This window comes from Topomyia yanbarensis, chromosome 1, assembly GCF_030247195.1.
Source record: "Topomyia yanbarensis strain Yona2022 chromosome 1, ASM3024719v1, whole genome shotgun sequence".
Taxonomy (NCBI): domain Eukaryota; kingdom Metazoa; phylum Arthropoda; class Insecta; order Diptera; family Culicidae; genus Topomyia; species Topomyia yanbarensis.
The window spans coordinates 175,432,314-175,452,389 of NC_080670.1; the positions used below are offsets into that span (position 1 = coordinate 175,432,314).

The 20,076-nt window shown below is 37.3% G+C and overlaps 1 protein-coding gene across 1 annotated transcript in view; it reads left to right on the top strand.

Moving 5' to 3' along the window:
- Window positions 1-20,076, top strand: part of LOC131681948 (octopamine receptor 2-like) — a 121,370-nt gene that overhangs the window by 69,491 nt on the left and 31,803 nt on the right. The window contains exons 4-7 of the mRNA XM_058963061.1: window positions 9,814-10,221; window positions 10,750-11,177; window positions 15,918-16,340; window positions 16,628-16,699. Of these exons, the coding sequence (XP_058819044.1) occupies window positions 9,814-10,221; window positions 10,750-11,177; window positions 15,918-16,340; window positions 16,628-16,699 (1,331 nt within the window). The remainder of the gene's footprint in view (window positions 1-9,813; window positions 10,222-10,749; window positions 11,178-15,917; window positions 16,341-16,627; window positions 16,700-20,076) is intronic.

Genomic DNA, 20,076 nt, shown 5'->3' on the forward strand with positions numbered 1-20,076 from the left:
CGGAGCTTCGAAACGATGTTCGCGAACACAGAAAAAAGATTACCTCGAAGTATTTCAGAATCACGAACACCGAAAGATCATCAAAGATCAATTTAGCATCGCGAGGGCCATCGCTAACATGTTCGCCGGACGATATTACTTTTCTTTATTCAAATATCTACCTACTAGTTATGCAAAAAAAGTATATTCTAAACAGAGGCCTTGTATTAAGGGTGGAATAGGTGAAAAATAATTGTGACAATGTGTAGCTTATGGATGCTGGGGTTAACTGAAAAGTGACGTAACAAGTTTATTTAAGATACCCTACTGATATATTACCAGTAGGGATAAAATCAAGATTTCGTGACAGGGCGGGGATAAATTTTCAAATGAAATAAATTAGGGCTAGAAAATGAAGTTAAACACAATGTACACAACGTATTGAGTGGCTCGCTTATCTTAGTCATGTTCCTATAGTCACCTACCAGTTATGTCAGTTTCTTGAGGATAAAGATATCGATATCCATTAAAAGGAAAAAATCGATTATCAGTTAAATAAATAACGTCATGTCAATGGGAATGTCAATAAACTCGACCATTCCCGATTCATATTTGGCAGTTCTGGTCGTTTTGTAAATCTTGTGCACTTATTTAAAAAAAACGCTTTGAATCCATCTACCAGTGTGATGAGACAATTTTATAACTGTTTTCGAATATTATATCGGTTGAGAACTTTTAGAACATGATATTTCCAGAAATTTTGAAAGTGAAATTAAATCAGTTGTAAAGTTATAGAAAATAGCCTTTTAAAATGAACGGACAATTGAATTATTACTAATACTTTATGAATACATTATCTAAGTTCTTCATTCAATGCAATATGTATGCAAAAAGTTAAAAACTGGATTTCCCTTCAGAACTGGGCCAAAAAATCGAAAAAAATGTGTTGGCGATCCGAGAACTAGAACAGAAATTGTAACCCTTGGACCTCTGAAGTGCATGCGTACAAAATGCTATAGTCTAATGTTTGTTTTCATTCATTTCATTTAATAATTTTCAGTTGAGCAATTCTGTCGCAAACTGCATTGTGGAGCGAGGGTCATAACTTCCTAAATTTAAGTGTTCCTATTAATTTAGTACACTTTCTTTAACATAAACTACTCTAACGAATGAACGAATGGGAGTAGGTTCGATAAATTTTGAAAGAAGCCGTTAAATCAACCACTTAAGGGATTACACCACCGTAAAATTAAAAAAAAAATCGAAATTGATCTTGATTGATTTTATTATTCCATATCACATTTGAATAGGGCTAATAAGATTTGTGAACAAACTTTTGTTTTGCTGATTTCTCTTAATTTGTTATCATTTCAACACACAAAACATTTGAAATCAATTCTACCAAGGGCAAAGATGTTGATTCATGTGTATTTTTCATAAAATTCAACTCTGTAGCGGAAAAATGAGCGAAATAAGTTTGTTTACAAAAGTCTCATTAGCCCTTTTGAAGAATTACTATTGTATTGATCTAAAATATGGGTCTTCAAAATAATATATCAAAATATGGAATGCCACAAAAAGCGAATAATAATGGAAAGACAGTATTCGAAAAAGTTAGAGTTTAGAACGACTTTTATTCTACTTGGAGTTATTTATTTCGCTTCATATTTTCCGAGATTTTCCTTACATAAAGCATTTCGGCTATAACTGATTCAAAAAAAAATGCATGGGACCCTAAAGATTTCTTTCTTTTATTTTTTATTAGTAAAAGTCGAATAAGGGAAGATTACATCATGGAGAAGATAAACAAAATTTTGTCCTTTTCAGAATTGTTTTTGGATTTCCAACAAAAAAAAATCACTAGAACATTGTTTTTAAGTTCTTTGCGTTTCTCCATCAGTAATTAGTTAACAAATACAATACAAACAAGTTGGAATATCCTTCTCATTACTTATCACAAAACACATGTACAGGAGTCAGGAAATAAATTTCATAAAAGTGGAACATGTAATAAGTTTGACACTTCATTTATTAAGTGAACAGATTCTGTCGAAAATAAATATTTTGTCTCTTGTGATTAGGTAATCAACCAATAAACTTATAAAACAATATTATAAAAATCATTTGGAAGCTTTCCTCTTGGTTTGGTACAGGTGCCAAGAAATTATAATTCAATTAATGACAATAATAATGGATTCAAGTATGTAGGTACTAGGTTAATAAATTAATTTGGTAAAATTAAAAATAACGTTTAACACACAAATCATCGCATATTATTGAGTGAATATGACTAGCCGATTTAGGAATGTTGCGCAAGAACGTTAGAAACCGCAACAAGTTGAAAACAAAGGCCAATGAACTACGCCTAACTACCCCTCAGTGGATGCAAATAAATGAAGTTCGCCGTCTAACTGAACTCAGACGTCAGCAGTGAGATTCCATCCGAAAATTGTTCTTTTTAGGAGGAATTTGTTTTAGATAGGTAGATTATTAAGAGAGGGGTAATGGTTTTAGCGTTAAAAAACACTATTTGCGATTTTTTTTAGAAATTTGGGCGAAGCGAATTGAACAAAACATTTTTTCACGCTGAAACCCTTACCCTCTTAAACATACTTTATACATCTTCACCTTAACTCTTTGGCAGGGAAAATATACTCCGATTGAAGAAGAAAATACGAGTTTGCAATGAAAGTAGCTAGTAAACATAATTGTATTCCGAAAAAAAGAATTTGAATTTCACTACCACTACGCTCATTCAAACTCGTGGCTCATAAATTGGTAAGGTATGCGACGCACCTAATCCCTAAATCCTAAATTATAATCTTAAAATAATCCATTTTATTTATACTCAAAATAAGATTTACAGTTTATGATTTTAAGACAGATAGTCACGTAGCGAACATGTTCGCGGTGGCCTCATGATGCTGATGCTTGAAGCGATATAAAACTTCGATGTTCGCGATTCTCAAATAAACGAGGCATTCGCTTTATATGTGTTCACCGAATATCGCTTCGAAACTCTGTGGAAATGTTCCAAAAACGCAAAAACCACGAGCCAAGAGCTTACCTCGTGTTCGACGATGTGTGCTTCTAAGGTTAATGTGAACTTTTTCGAACATTGTAAAAAGCGAACTAGATGCGAAGCTCGCTTCGTCCGAACAAAGATAAGTTTTACCCCTAAATGTTCGCAGCGATTGTGTCAAACTCATCGATTGCATGTGGTATGCTTGAGAAGGTGCTTCGTGAAGCTTCGAACAGCAATCAATTCATTTTTCGAAATTTTCCTGCCCTGACCTGAATGCGCTGCGTCGGGAGAACGAATGACGAGAGAAACGAAACAGACATTTCATTCATCGCAGCGGGTATGAATTGAATTTGGTTTTCTTTCAAGTTCACGTAGAAATGTCAATTTTTTTAGGCTCTGATTGGGACACATTTTATGTAGGGTGAATGACCTAGGAAATGCCGAACAACTCACATTTTTACATGTAATTGAATGTAAATTTATGTGAATTGAAACGCTACTTTTATGTGCATCTGGCAAGACGTAAAGTTACAAGATTTTTTTTGCTGTGTAGAATAATGACATGAAGACGTGCACAGCTTTCAAATAATATTAAAAGAATAATTGACGAAGTTTATACAAGTGCACAAATGAAGTGAACTAAATGGAAATTGTAGTTACTTAGATGTTGATAGTATCCATTTCATAAAGCAGGAAATATCGTACAAATCATCATAAGAGTCGGACAAAAATTAAAATAAATTATGCTTAAACTAACATACACACAGAAAAAAAATGTTGGCAAAGATAAGAGTTTTTCACTCTTAGCAAAAAACCACCAACGCTCTTAGTTTGAAAATAAAACTTTTATTTTGATTACTATTCTTCATTAGCTTAAAAGGAAAACTTTTATTTTGATTATTATTCTTGATTAATTTAAAAGTTTTACTTTCAGCCTAATGGTAGGCGTTAATTGTTTTTTGCTAAGAGTGAAAACTCTTATTTTTGCCAACATTTTTTTTCTGTGTGTAAGAATGTTTTATCAGCACTAAATCAAACTGTATCTTTTCAAATTATCGTTTGCTCAACCTTTTGTAGATAAATCGATTCAGTATCCCAAAATAACCCAAGTAAAAAAAATCTGTTTAAATAAATCACATGTGATGTGATTTGATATTAAACCACAATTATTTCGAGCCTTTTCGCAATGGATGCGGGTAGACTTACGGTAGCCCCGAGATACTTTATCATAAAATATTAACTTAATTCCTGTAACCAAAAAACAACAAAACTTATGCGTAGCTTGATTAGTGAAGTTATTTTAACTTTTCACTCTACGTCAAAAATGAATTGAACGTTCCAAAGTTATTCAGAATTAGCTTTTAATCGTTAAGACATATGTAACAATCATTTTAAAGCACCCTAATAAAATGAAAGTTAACTCGTTTGAATATCAAACATAAATGCGGCGTACTACATTTAACGAAAAAAAAACCTTAACGACACAATAATTACTTTTTAGCTTCACTAACAAACATTTTTTGTCTAATATATTTTAATATTGGAAGGAATGCAGTACACAAACGTTACTACCACAAAAATATTAAACGCTACCACAAAAAATTCTGTTGTGAGCCACCCTAATGAGAGAGGTTTTCTTTTTATGTTCTAATGTTAAAAAACAAATTCAGCGCACAAATATTTCAATTAAACAATTTTGTGAACGATTACATCAAAATAATCATTTTTGAGTCACCCTAATAAGGGAGAATTTATTTTTCTGACCAGTTATAATATCAAAAACGAAGTTACTTTTAAAATAATTTATGAACCGTTTCCACCAAAAAACTACTTTTTGAGCCGCCCTAACGGACAGTAAATTTTTAGTTTTTAATGCATTTTGATATCAAAAATGAATTCAGCATACCAAAATTACGCAAAACCGTTCTATTTGAACTGATTCGACAAAGTTTTGACTTTAGTCCACCTTTTCCTCTAAACCGAGCCACTGTTAGTAATGCAATTTTGGGAGCCAGCCGGGAGCCAATTTGACGCATTCAAATTTGACTGTTGCGCGATGAATGCTTTATTTATCACTGCACAGACGTACGACTTAGAATAAAAGCTGGACTAAAGTCAAAACTTTACCGTATCGGTTCAAATAGGACGGTTTTATGTAATTTTGGTACAATGAATTCGTTTTTGACATTGAAACATAGTAAAAATAAACATTTACTAATTATTAGGGTGTCTCAAAAATATCAAGGTATTTTATCGAAATTGTTTTTAGAACTTTTGTATATTAATTATCATGCGTTGTATCGTTTTTGATATTAACACTTGTTAAAAAAAAACCTCCATTATACATTAGGGTGGCCCAAAAAGAATTATTTTGCTTTGAAGGTTCAAAAAAAACTTTAAAGAAATTTTTGGTTATGAATGTTATGTCTTTTGTAATGATTTTTTCAATAGTAGTTATGGTAAGCTTAATTGATTTCTCATGTTGGAACAAATTGTTTTACATCTCATTGTGGTGCTTCAGAAACGATTATTTAGTTTTTACGGATCAAATAAGATGCGTTCGACTAATTTTGGAACGTAAAAGTCATTAGTGGGTTAGTTGATATGAAAACTACATTTTCTTTATTTTTAAAACAAAAATTTTGAGCATCTTAGTGGAATGTGTAATTACATTCACTAATTAACAGGATGATTAATGATTTTTTTTTCTCGCACTTGTGTTTAAAGTTACTTAGATTGCTTATTTCATATCTTATATAAAAATAAATCAGAAACCCTTTTTTCGCGTATGGTAATGGTCTTATTTTATTTGGGTAATTTCGCTTACCCTTAAGAAAAATAAGTTCTAAACAAATTCTGATCAAAATAGTTTTACCAAAAGACTAGAACTCAAAGTGTGTTCACTCAATTTGACAGTTACTGCGAAAGTTACCAAGAAAAAGTTCCAGAAACATTTAATAGCATATTTCAACTGGTTGAAAATATTTACTGAATTTTAAACATTCCGAATACCTTTTACATCTAAAAAATCATACTTTCCACTCGGATCTTCTCTCTTTCACTCTCTCTCTCTCTCTCTCTCTCTCTCTCTCTCTCTCTCTCTCTCTCTCTCTCTCTCTCTCTCTCTCTCTCTCTCTCTCTCTCTCTATCTTGATCAGTAGTTAAACCCTTGTAGATCATGCTCTCAGTGCGATTTGAAAGTTGGGCATGTATTTGTGCCATTATTATAGCTATAAAGTGATTATTCAAATTTAATATCAGTAATAACCATGCGTCTTCATTCACTGTTTTTTTTTTCAAATTTTGACTACTTATCGCAAGTTTTCGCAAAACTAGTATTGACTTATTTTACATAGAAAAATATTAAAAAATAGCTGTCGAATGAGTATAGTGTGATCGTGGGCATTCACGGGCGTTGTTGTTTTTATCGCACTAGAAGTTCGAATTCAATAAAAGGTTATGACAAAGAGTTGTCTAAACAATAAATCAATTGGCGACATATTTTTGGTTATTTTACGATGTAATTCAATCACATGGATAATTTTTATGAAGTAATGCAATGCCATAAAATGAACCGTTTCTTCGAAAAACGAAAATAACTGGATGTAGCTCCTATTATCAAATTATGAAAAAAAAAATTTCGTTATGCCCTTCAAAAAGCTGTTAAAAATTCATTCTATGTTCAAATCGCCTAAAATCTCGCAGAAATGTCTCTGACAGCTCAGCTGATATGAGAAAAATACTAGCGAGAATATCGCGTAACCCACTGTACATTGAACCAGAACTATCTGACACAGCCAGAGTTTTTGAGGCTTCCAGACAAAAAGACAAACCTTTCATTCTGTCAGATTATTAAATACTATTAAACTATAGAAGCTTTACACACAAATTTTGGTCATATTGTCCAAATTTAAAAAAAAATCGATTGATGCACGTTCAATGAAGACTAAAATGTATGTCAAATTTCGATATCTTTCATCTGATTACTGTCATGTCATCTTTATCGTTTGTTTACGATTTATCTGTCAATGTCATTCCAATTGAACACAAGACCTGTTAAAAGCACTCAATCCGAAGAAAATTGCTTCGATTTGCCGCAAAACTCAATTTGGTCATGTGGCACCTATGATTCAGCTCATGAACTGCCAAAGTGATGCAGTTGCCATAAAAAGATAATTTTATTTACGGAAAAACATTTCCAGTGCCCAAATATGAATGGAATAAGTTAGAAATTTAGTTTTATTTGCAATTATTCGGAGTTTCAATCATTCAAAAATTATATATTTCTTCGAAATGTTATAGTAGTATTATGGTGGTTATAAAATTACATTTCATAAATGAAAATTTAAACTGTAAGCCGAGACCCAATCAATACCAATGTTAAGCTCCCTGATATTTTTGAACTACGTAGGAGATTCTGGCAGAAAAGTTACTGAGCTTTGCTGTTCAAAAACACCAAGTCGTCTTCTAACCACCGACACTAGAAATTCCCAATGAACCCAACTTATTATTTCCCCTCGTGATCCGGAGAGTTTCTTGAATTTACACGATCTCATAAAGGCTTTGCTCGACTTAGTGGGAACGAGAAATGATGCTGCAGTACTCCATGAATTACATTTTGGAATCGACCACATATAACACTCCGGTATCATAAATTACAATGTTTTACCCCATTTTCGCTAGATGTTTACTCACCATCCAATAAAAATATAGTTTTCCTTCGTTTTGGTACGCAATTATCAACAAATTAAGAGGTGATATGTTTTTAAAAGTAATTTTTTACCATTGTTTACAGAAAATATAACCACTATGACAAAACAAAATGAAATCGGCAACACTTTGCTTCCAGCGCTGTGAACGGTTTCTGCGTAGAATCACCAACTGACAGGTCTCGTGCTCGATTGGAATGACACTGGCAGATAAATGGTAAACGAACGATAGAAATAGCTAGTCTTTATTCAGAGGGATTCAGCGTCGTTAAGGAAAGACTGGAGAAAAACATTTCTCAGATTGTGAACCATTTGGCGAAATTTTTAACTTTTGGTTAAAATCTGACACTTCGAAAGTAATTTGCAAATTAACCCTGCTCTGGAGCACGTTTAAATTGACAGAGCGATAGTTAAATTTGACAGCTCGATAGTTAAAATGTTGCCCATGAGGCAGAACAAAAAGGTGAAACATTTTCTATACCTAATTGAGGTTGTCAATATTTTTCAAATCAAAATGAAGGGATAAAGATGGAATCGATAACGTGTTGTGTCAAGATTTGTTCGGGTTATTTCATTTACGTTTCGAGGTATGACTGTCATGCTTAATGTAATAAGAAAAAATCTAATTTTAAAATATCGACAAATGTGGTCATCGCTGCTGTCAATTCTACATACCGTAAAACGGGGTATCTTTGATCATCGAGGTAAGTTTGATCAAATGAGACTTTTTTCAGTAACGTATGATAAGATATATTAATGAAATCAATCAAATTCAACTGAACTGGTCACTTTTTTAGAAACCGGAAATATTTATGTGCAATAATTTATTTAAAAAATCCGAGATTTTTATCGCTCACTATTTTATTTCGACTACTTTCCCGAAAAAGTTCGATAAAAGTCGACCGTATCCTTCCAAGCAATTTTGTTTTCTTACGAGACGATACAATATCGGGCCATAAAATCGCCTGCAGATATGCAATTTACACAACATTTGGAGCGTTATTTCTTATTTTCGATACACATATTTTGCTGATCAAAGCTACCCCGAAAACAACGAATGAAAATTCACAACAAATTTATTTTATTTTTATAGCAGCGCACCGTGGTTCGAGCCCCGACCCTGCACATAGGATTAGAAATTTTTCATACGAGTTTTTTCTAACCCGAAGAGGCGAATTACCTTAAGGTTAAAACCTTTATACATCTACCTGATTTGAAGAAAGTTATTCGAAAAAATGTAGAAAAATTGATCAATGTTTCCCCGTTTAACTATCCAAATGTCAACTATTGAAATGGTTCGCTCTCTCGGTTAAATTTGACCATTCGAGAGAAAAGAACTAACGAACTGTCAAATTTTAACTAAAAGTTTTAATAAAATCGCCAAATGGTTCACGGCCTAAGTAGCATGTGTGCAATGATTCACGTTGAATTCTATAGGGAGCCACTGATATTATTTGACGTATGTAGGGTGGACGAGCTCTAATTCATCTCATTGGTCAGGCTGTCACACTATTTCGTTGATAACTTGGCAAACTGCCTGGATTTCGCTTAAATAAATTTCAACATCTTTGTTTCGTTCCTAAGAGGGAGTACAATGAAAAATCTGACCTGAAGAAAGTAAAGATAAATGCTGTAATTGCTCTAACTAATGTGCTCAAATGGGTGCGGGATGAAAAGAAATGCTAAGATGAATTAGGGCACTGTTACCCTATATCGATTTGAAAGTTAAACACAGTTTCTTAATTAATTAGGTTTTATCTATTTGCTACCTATGCTTGTATTTAATCGTCATTACGCATGAATGAATCGACTTTCTGATTATCCGGATCGAAAATTGCTTTCGTGGCAACCTACGTCAGCGAGAACTGCGATGCCCAGGAATGCAAATACTCTTTCACAAATGAAGCTATCACCTGGGACCAGCCTGATCCGCCACCGCTTTATTTACACCGTAATGATTCCGAAGGATTAAAATAAATTGGGAGAATAAATAACTCGTCATTCTTTAAAGCTTATTCAATAATCCCACTCACCGGCTTTTTGTTACCACCAAACTCAGCAATAGAAATGATTTACACCAGCTGAATTTCTAATCCACAGCCGTCTCCGTCTCGGTAGCCGTCTGGACCCTGGTGGCCATCTCGCTGGAACGCTACTTCGCCATTTGCCGGCCACTTTCCTCCCGCCGCTGGCAGACCCAATTTCACGCCTACAAAATGATTGGCATCGTTTGGTTGCTAAGCTTCCTGGTAAACTCACCGCTCTGTTACGTCCAGCGACTGCAGCCGGTTCATCGGAATCCCATTCACAGCAGCAACAGCACGGCGATGAAGTGCCGCGAAATGTGGCCGGATCAGCTTTACGAAAGAGCTTACGTACTGTTTCTTGACGCTGGCTTACTGGTTTGTCCGCTGCTGACAATGGGATTTGCCTACTGCATGATCGTATCGAAGCTGTGGCGTGGGCTGAAACGTGAGATTTCCCATACGGCCTACCAGAAGCACAAACGTACGTACTACACGGGGGATTGAATTAAATTCGTTAATTAGTGTCTTCCATTTATAAGTTGGTCGCTTCCTTTTAATGACTGTCTAGTTGCTACGAGGCATTAATCACAGCATTTTGATCGGGATGGATTGTTTATTTAGAGGTTAAAGTCATTCCTCCTGACCGCGTTGAATTTTCAACGTTTGTGTGAAGAATTTTCTCACATCTCTTTCGTTTCATTTCCGATAACTTTTAAACACGTGATAAATCCCGATGAAATTTCAATCATTGAATAAACAATCCAGTCCAATCAAACCACCGTGGTAAGTTTCTCGTTTCAACTCGGGGGGGCAACAGTAATTTAAAAAAGCGACCAATTTCAAAACGGAATCGGCTTTATCCAAGTGTTTAATTCTTATTCTGTTATGTAACTATCCTGTCACTATTCTCAACTAACTTACTGTTTCAATTATAATAATTTTAAGTTTCAACCCTCTGTTGCACAATTAAAGGACACCACTCATTTCTCTCTATTTCCTCTTTCAACAGTACAGATAAACAGTTCCACGAACGACGGTTCCGCTCCATACGGACAAGTTGATAATAACGCTGCTACCGGGGGGAAACCGATATCAGTTCGACCCGAAACCGCTTGTTATCTATTGGTTTCATCGAACATGGCAGCCTCCGGGGGAGCAACATCCAACCATACCAATCGTGGCGGGCCCACCAGATTCTGCACTAGCTCGAAACCAGTAAACCTCAAGAGCGATGGAATCTCACCGGCCGTAGTCACCTCTATTCCCAGCTCAATTAAAAGTAATAACAACAATAATTGCTATTATTCAACCCACCACGGATGCAGCCTTTTCCACCACACCTCCACCTCGGGCATCACCAACAACAGCAGCAACGGCAATGCTACAACTCACCAACGATCCACTACACGATTTCGATTGTTGAAAGATTTCATGAAGGTACGTTCCGATGTTTCCAATTTTATTTACCAAGCGGTCCCAGACCAGAAATTTCCCCAAGGACTGCTGAGGGTCAAATGTTCTATTTCTATTATCGGCTGAACGAAATCTCATTATCACAACAGAGCAACATTAAATTTTATTCTACTCGCCCTTTATTATCTTTTGGGGGACGAAGGAACCAAACGGGACAGTCTTACGTCAGTTGGTTGGGTAGAAATGTTTGGCTTCAGAAGGCATAAAAACTCACAAACACTATCGTAGCTGGTTGTATTTGAGTTAGCCTTCCAATGAAATGTTTAGGGGCTATTTTATGCCGAGGAAGCTATCAATAATACCGGAAATCGTCACGTGCGTCGGGTATATCCGGTACCTTTTTGGGAAACAAAATTAAGAGGTTATCAACAGGAGGAGACCATGATGGCACAGAGAACAGACGTCCATGATCGAACAAACATACCAGCCTATCCCAACTACCCGTCAAACCCGTTCCAGAACCGGTTCGGAATCCTGAATGGATTCCAGCTCAAAGGAAACAACCGATTCCGACTCAATCGGTTGATGCATTTGAGCTGGAATCCACTCAGAAGTCCGAACCGGTTTCGGAATGGTTTGACTGGGTAGAGGTATAACCGCTGTCAATTCAGTCGAACTTAGCCACTAAAAACATGACGACAGTAGCGCACCTGGTGGAGATATCCAAACTACCTTCAAAAACGTTAGGGATTTTTACACAAGCTGAATGCTGAAGAAGGACGTCTGTTCTCTGTGGTGATGCTATTGAACGTGAAACAATCGTCCCGAGCGAACGAGCTTCACTTATTTATTTTCAGCAAACATTTTGAAATTCGAAATGATGATGTTTTTATTTTCATCTATCAAAACGCATCGAAAATTTTTAATTTCATGAACTCTATCAATATTCTAATTAAATGTTATTTATTTCAATGAAAAGAAATTTTGATGAAGAAAATATGTTTTCGGACTCTGAAAAATAAGAATAAGAATTCATTCTCCGGTTTCGGTTTATACTCAAATGAAATTCGGAGTTTTAAATCTGGATATAAAACACAACAGTGGGTGAAAACCATGGGATTATAGAGTGCAGGTGTCGATAGTCGACGTAATCCACTGATAAATCCAAATTCTAGGTGATCATTTACGGTATCTAAAATGACTAACATAACCTCAAAAAATGAACATAATTAAGGATCTCGATAATTCTTTTTTTTAGAGTTGTCCTACTGTAGCTATACAGCTAAGTTCTGGGAAGGGCTCCCCGTCAGAATCACACACTACAATTGCAGACAAGACAATGGCAATGGCGCCCACTAAAACACTTTAGGCCACGTGCAGCGGGCCGTGATTCTGAATGTGATATTCATCGTACGATTCAGGTATATGCGGGTGTAGGGACTTCGCGATCGCGTGTATCATCGCGAATGGCTCGAGCATTTGTACGTTAAGGTGTTCGATCGCGTGTGCGTTTGTATGTCGCGTGTGCTAACGTGTATGTAACTTCGCGTGTAAAAATTCTATATTAAAACCGTGTTCCTTTCGCATATTCGCGTGTGTTCTAGAGCGATCGCGCGCGGACCGTGAATCTGATACTTAATTTTTTGTGTGCGGTTCAGATTATAGAACAAAGTGGGTTCTTCTATACCATTAGAGTTCCCAGTCATGTCGCCATGGAACGTGTTGTCTAGTGGATATGAGCTTTATTTTTGGATTGGTGTAACTGAATGTATGGAGCTAAGTTGTTAGAATGAAGGGTAAAGAACGTGTAGTTTCGAAGATATGAGCATCACCTTTTTGATTGGTCCACCTGAAGGCATTGGACTTATACAAATAGGGCCGAGAATAGGGGTTTCTGGACGAAATCGATTCATGATCGCACGAACACGGGCATTTGGAGGTTCACCTTAGTTACCAGGGTTATCCTGCTTGCGAGATCGTGTGTGTGGTTGTACGTGGATGATCGCGAAGGATTCGAGCGTTTGTATGTTGACATTTTTGACACGTGTGCTAGTGTGTATGTAGTTTTTATTTCTGTTGGTCCAACTGAAGACATGAGTTTGGGCTGTTAGGATCAAGGGTAGAGACTTCCGGACGTGAACGATTCATGTGCAAATATTCACTTAATTATCGGGGTGTTTGAATATTGGCGAGATCGCAGGCGTTCGAATTTGTGACCAGGTTTGTGTTATCGCGAAGGCCACGTTTGGACGTTTAGAATGAGAGATTAGTGTGTATATGAAAGATTAAGCAATTTGTGTTAGAGAGTGTTAGCATGGATCTAAGTTAAAATATAGCAATATAAGAAGGGTGCCTCCAGAGAGAATTTGGCCCTAAACTCACATTGTATATTATTTGACCATGGCAGTGGATAATAAAGGTAGCCAAGTTAAGTACTAAAATTGATCACAATGTAGCTTAACTAAAAAGAAAATAATCGTATCCCAAGTTTCTGTGAGATTATCACTGTAATACTGCTTTGGTGGAAAATCCCCCGGACCACATCATGGTACCCCAGTTAAGTTCAGCCGGAAATGAACTGGAATTCTGGCTGGTTCCAGTTCGTATATGGGCTCCAGTGACACAACCGATTCTAACCAGAATCGGTTGTGTCACTGGAGCCGGGATTCAAACTGGAACCAGCCAGAATTCCAGTTCATTTCCGGTTAAGCTTAACTGGGACAGTATCATACCGAGGGGATTTCAAATGCCCAGTTAAACTCATTCCGGAACCGGTTCGGATTTCTAAATGGAGTCATTATGGATTCCAAATCAAATGCAACAACCGATTCCGACTCAGAATCGGTTGTTGCATTTGATTTGCAATCCATACTGACTCCATTCAGGATTCCGAATCAAATTCCGAATGGTTTGACCGGGTGGGATTGAAATATTGTAACTATATCGTCTCTTCTACTTCATGTTCTGGTTTTCAATTGACTGTCCTAGTGCCCTGGGATGTCGAGGAAAACACTTCATTCGTCCTGATTTTTCTTCTCCAAGCTTAAATTTTTTTCCATTGAGTTTTCTCTTTATTCTCCTTGGTCCAGATCGTAATTACGGTCGACCGTAACCATAAATGTTTCGTAAACTCACTTCTAAGCTCTCAAGCAAAGTACGAAAAACAGGATCTCTCAATAGTGTCTCATCATTTCTCATTCCAACTTCTCTTTTCTTACATAGAAATTGAAAAGATAAAAAGGTTATCGAATATTAATTCTGCCGCCTATTCTGGGCGCACTGCTTTCCGCTTCCTGTAATAACCCTCCGGAAGTCGCGCTTGTGGCCCACTGAACGAGCAGCCACTGGTACCCTAAGACGATTTCGCTAGATTTTCACAGCAGCGTGCACTCAGTGCACTAGCGCGACAGCCGGAAGGTTAACTCTCTTTGGCGGTGGTGAATGGTCTGGTTTATTTTTTGCTGCTTGCTGATCGTTCTGTCTGCCTTCTCCCTCGCATGTGTTTGCTTCCATGTCGTCGTAGCTAGAGCTTTGGTTTTCGCTGTAGGGAGTATGGTGCTATTTTGTGTTTTCGAATGACTCTGGTATAGGCCACGTGGGTTCGCATTTTGACAGTTATTCTCACTCAATTCAGCTCGGAAATTTCCCAACAGCTGTATAATCAGCAAAATTAGAAACTGATATCTAAGTGAAGTGAGATTTGTTAGCTGATTTTCGGTAAAATACTTTCCGAGTATCAGCTATGAAACGTCACTTTTACTGAGATTCGGTAGAAAAAAAAATTAAATGTGTGCCTGCAAAAGGGTTAGGGGTCAAAGTAGTTGAATGGAAGGTGTGGTAATATTAACTCAATTTTGTAAAACAAATTTTACTGGTTCTTTAACGTACAAAAAATAAAAAAATATTCGTCTGCGTATTTTTAATGTCAGCCGTACCGGAACAGGGCGAAAACAGCATATGGTTTAATGACCCAATTTGCGTTGCAAAATCGTAATTTTTCACGGGTATCCCCTTGGCGCTACAGAAATTTTTGCAAACGATTTGTTTAGCTACGACAACACTGCGCACTACACGGCCTGATTACAATTGTTATAACAAGATACGAAAGTCTCTACAGCTTTGTAGAATATCTACACCCATAGATTCACGTGGCGGCATGAGATAGGAAACTTGTCAGTGCGATTATATTATCTCACCATTTGACGATCCATAAGATGAATTAGTACAATTAGGTTTTACTCCAACCGACATAACCTCACAAAATGAGTCGGATGAACTTCGTTTGACAATTCTCGGTGGTTGCGAATGTAACAGATGAGCACCTGATGCACTCGAACTCACGCAACGGACAAAGTAAAAAAACCACAGAGAATTGCCAAACATGAACTTCATTCATCATGAGTTCATTCCACTTTTTGTTCGAAAAACGTTAATAACCGGATGCAGTTCCTGTGATCGAATTATGCAAAAAACAATGCCCTCAAAAAGCTGTGTCGCGGAAATGCTATTTTTCAACGATTTTGAAATGAAGAATATTACTTATGATTTGTCGCTATATATTATGGAGAAAAATGTAGGATATGTCATTAATCATTCATTGAATTTTCGCGAATAACATTGCGAAGCCAAAAATAATATTTCTTTGTATGGTGCATTTTACCCCATCCCCCTATCTATGCCATCTACACATAAACATCGACGAAAAATGAAGCGATATATATCAATCAGTTAGATTCACTACGTACCTTTTTGTCTGCCCCACAGTTCCGTGCCAAACCGACGAAATCGCAAAAATCTTGCAACACCCTTGCAGCCAAACAGAACGGATTATTCCCCTCTCCGAACCGTCTGCCAATGAAAAGCTCCAGCCCTGCCAAAGGAAAACCATACACTCGCTCGAACGTATACAGTTTCACAACCGAGACCACCCTCACCGACCGAGTGTCGACAGTGAATGTAGCCTCAGTCGCTACGACTTCAACCGGAGGAGGAGGAGGAGGACTACGGCAAACGACGACTGCGACTGCCGAAATTGGAACTACACTGGCAGCGGATCCGTCATCAGTCGAGCAGCTGGCCCCCAGCAACGACCGTACGGGTCAAGAGTCGTACGTGACGGCTACGTCCTTTTCTCGGCACGCCATCCGGTCCACATACCTGGACAAAAGCATTGAGGCGAAGAAAAAGGTACTTTTAATTGAAGGAATATCATTTTCCATCATTAAGGTTCAACTGAGATAAATAAAGTGAACCATTTGTTTCGTTATCTATTGCTAAATGTTTAAGAAGATTTGATTTTCAAAAAGATTTCGTTAACGGTAACGAAAAAAAAATATTTGTACATATCAAACATGGCTGATTTTTCAAAATTTTACAATAAAACTATTCACTATTTCTTTTTTCTCTCTCTCTCTCTCTCCCTCTTACAATCTATCTCATTACGGCTCCCATATCCTTTCATTTTTTTATCGCAGGTCATTAGGATGCTGTTCGTTATCATAGTCGAGTTCTTTGTGTGTTGGGCTCCGCTGCACATCTTGAATACGGTAAGTGAAGCGAATTTCAATTAGATCGTGATATTATGTTTCAGATTTTAATTAGGTTACACAATACAAACCGGTTATCCATACGCTAGCTGTACCGTTGGCAGTGAGATAAAACAATAACCAAAGAGAGACATTTAAAGCTTTCAAAGACTGCCAACTCGAAGCTATTATTTAATACGAAGAATAATTTTTAGTTTGGAAGATTTGCTGAAGTAGTAGAATTTGGTGAATAACAAATAAATTTTCTCATAAATAAATAAATAGATACGTTCAAATTAACTTTAATATTGAGCTTGGACAAAAAAAGAGAACAAATCAAATTTTCTTCTGCAGTCCTCAAAATCCTCCAGCTATCAACACTTCATCTAGATAGCAAAACACTTCCTCCAAACCTTTCATAATCTGATCAAAAGTACTGAACGAAATCAGTGTATTTTTGCATTATCTGATCGGAAATATATGTAAAATAAAAGTGTGGGATAAGGTGAGCTTACCCTATTCATAGACTTCTAGAGTGCCACGCATCAAATCTAGCCAAACATGTCAAATGGTCCTAAGTGAATATGACAGTTTCTCTTCGTTTACGTTCTCTTTTGCTAATAACTCGTCCGTTTATACCTTTGTTCATTAACTCTTAGCATAATATGCTAGTCGAAATCAGCGTTATTCGTTATATCCTGAAACAATATTGAAAAGCTTTATGCTGACGCCGTAATAATCGAAAGAGAAAGTAAACAAAGAGAGGCTCTCATTTGCACTTAGGACCATTTGACATGTTTGTCGAGAAATCTTTTTATCTTTATTATGCATTGGAAAAGTGCCTATTCAGTGCAGTTCGGTTGGCAAATTACTTTCTTATTCATAGCTGAAGTTAGCTTAAAAGAAGTAAAAACGCTCAATAACTTCGAAATGAATGAAAACTTTAACATACAGGCTCCAACAATATTGTATGGCTTTAATGCCTTCATATTTGTCTTGCGCGAAAAACAACAATGGGAAAGGTTATATTAAAAATAAATTAAATTTAAGGCCGTTGCTTTAGCAAACGCTTTATAAATCGATAACCTTTAGTCCTATAAGTTCGAGTTTTCCAGCGAAATTCTTTTTTGCGTGCATTTTCAAAACTTTGTCGAAGACACCAACTTTCTATCTCATTAGTATAAAAAGTTTATTTTTTTAATTCGATCATAGTAAGCCATGCCTAATTTTAATTATTATCAGATTGTGTAGAATACTCAAAGACACCCTGTGAATGACGGTGCCGGTAGTTGAGTGGTAAGCGTGAACACCAATCATTCAAGTTGGTTTGGGTTCAATCCCATCCGAGGTCGTTGAGTTTTTTCTGAGGTGAAAAAATCTGTGGTCACGTCTTCCTTCGGAAGGGAAGTAAAGCCGTTGATCCCCGGTCCATGAGTTGATGGATCGATATCTAGTCCAGATAGTGGAGTCACTTCTGTGGCGTCGGTAAAGAAGATGTAAAATCCAACTTCTATACTTACTAAAAAATATCTCCTCCTCCCGTGATACTTGTGGAGTGCGCAGTAGTACATACAGCCTCTAGCAAAAGCAAGTATCAGACTAACATTCCTTCCCTTTCCTTCCGCGATCTACGTTCGGGCCTGGCCGGCGCCGGTGTTGATCAATAAAACACTTTAGGATTACCAGGATTTACACATTGAAAGATGTTTCGCTGTTCACAAGCATAATTATCTACTGATTCCCTGCGCAACTTCAGCTAGTCCAGATCGATAACGCAGCCAGGGATGATCGCACAAGCTCAAACTCAATACTCAAAGACACCCTGCGAATATATTCAAGCACTCGTTCTGTAATTCGGAACGATTGATCGACCTTTCCAGTCCGGGCAGTGTAACGTTAAAAATAGTGCTAATCCACTGCCACGGTTATCTTGCGCATTCTTCGCCTTGTGAAGGTTTCGGTATTTTTTCCTTTCTTTTAGGTTTCTGTGCATTTACCGTTGCAGATTTTTCGAGTTTTGACCAAGCGATATTCGACTGCGACAGAAACATCGAAAATTTACCCCGATAAGCTTCGGGTGGTAGTAAATTGTTTTAAGAAGGAAAAATATATTGCTTGTTACGTGCATTTATGAAGGAGTTAAGAGTATATGTACCATCACATCGGGTTGAAAGTGTCGGAGTAATCTCCGATCCGAGTTTAAATTGCGCGAATCTGCTAACACATGGGATTGGCTGTTTCAAAGACCCCATGCTCCAGCCAGTGAAGATACTAGAGTGCAAACGTTTGCATTCATCATCAGTCACAGCTGACGGGAAGAGCACATACGTCAACTCACACTCTTATCGGGTGACCTTCACCGGTTCTGTTCTACCTAACTACCTCCGCTTTGACAAGGTTCGTCTACCTGTTGGTTTTGTTATGTGTCACGAGTTATAAACTGCACAAATTGCAAAAAACTAGGGCACAAAACCTCTCATTGCAGCAATAATGTTCGTTGTGGGGTATGCAGTGGAAATCATGTGCATTATTCCTGTGGAAGGAATGCTGAAAAATGTCTCTACTGTGGGGGAAACCCACATGAACTCCCGACATGTCGCGCATACAAACAGCGCTAGGAGAAACTTAAGCGTTCCCTTCAGTGATGTGCTAAGCGATCTTTTGCAGAAATGCTAAAGATAGCTACGCCATCGGACCCTACGAACATCTATACTAACTTGTCTGCTGACCAGTCTTCCCAAATGAACACAGTCCACAAAGTTCGCCCTGGTTCTGTGCTCATATTGAACCCACATTTTGTGTACGAACTCGAACACGCTATTTCGCACCAAATCACGTGCACATGTTCGTCTGCACAACCGAATCCCATGTACGTACTCGGTGTGCGTACACCAAGCGAACACGCAGGTTCGTGGCGCCAGTTTTCTCCGTTTCACTCTCGTCATCACTAGCGTTAACTCTTTTTGCTTTGTGCAAATCGTTCTCGTGTGCACATCCGGTGTACGGTACACGGATGTTTGAACTAGAGTTTGTACATCGTTCGCTTGGTTCGATGTTCGAGGCGAATCTGTACATTGAAATATAGCAAATGTACAAAAATACAAACTTGTCGATGTTCATGGGAAGTCTGCTACTGACGAAGGCGACTGTGATGAACCCCAGGAGGGAACATCTTCGGCTGTGCCTAGAAGCAATAAAAAAGTAGGAACATCTCTACTAAGCTTCGTTGTGAAGGTGTCTCTTCAAGGTCCTCCAAAAATAACTACTCGAGGAAGTACTAATGCGAAACCGAAGCAAGTTGCTCCCTCTCTCAAAACCCTGAGCTCCGAAGAGTTCCCAGCACTTCCTGGGACATCAAAGTATTCCCATGTCAGACAGAGAAAGAAACCAGCGCTGAC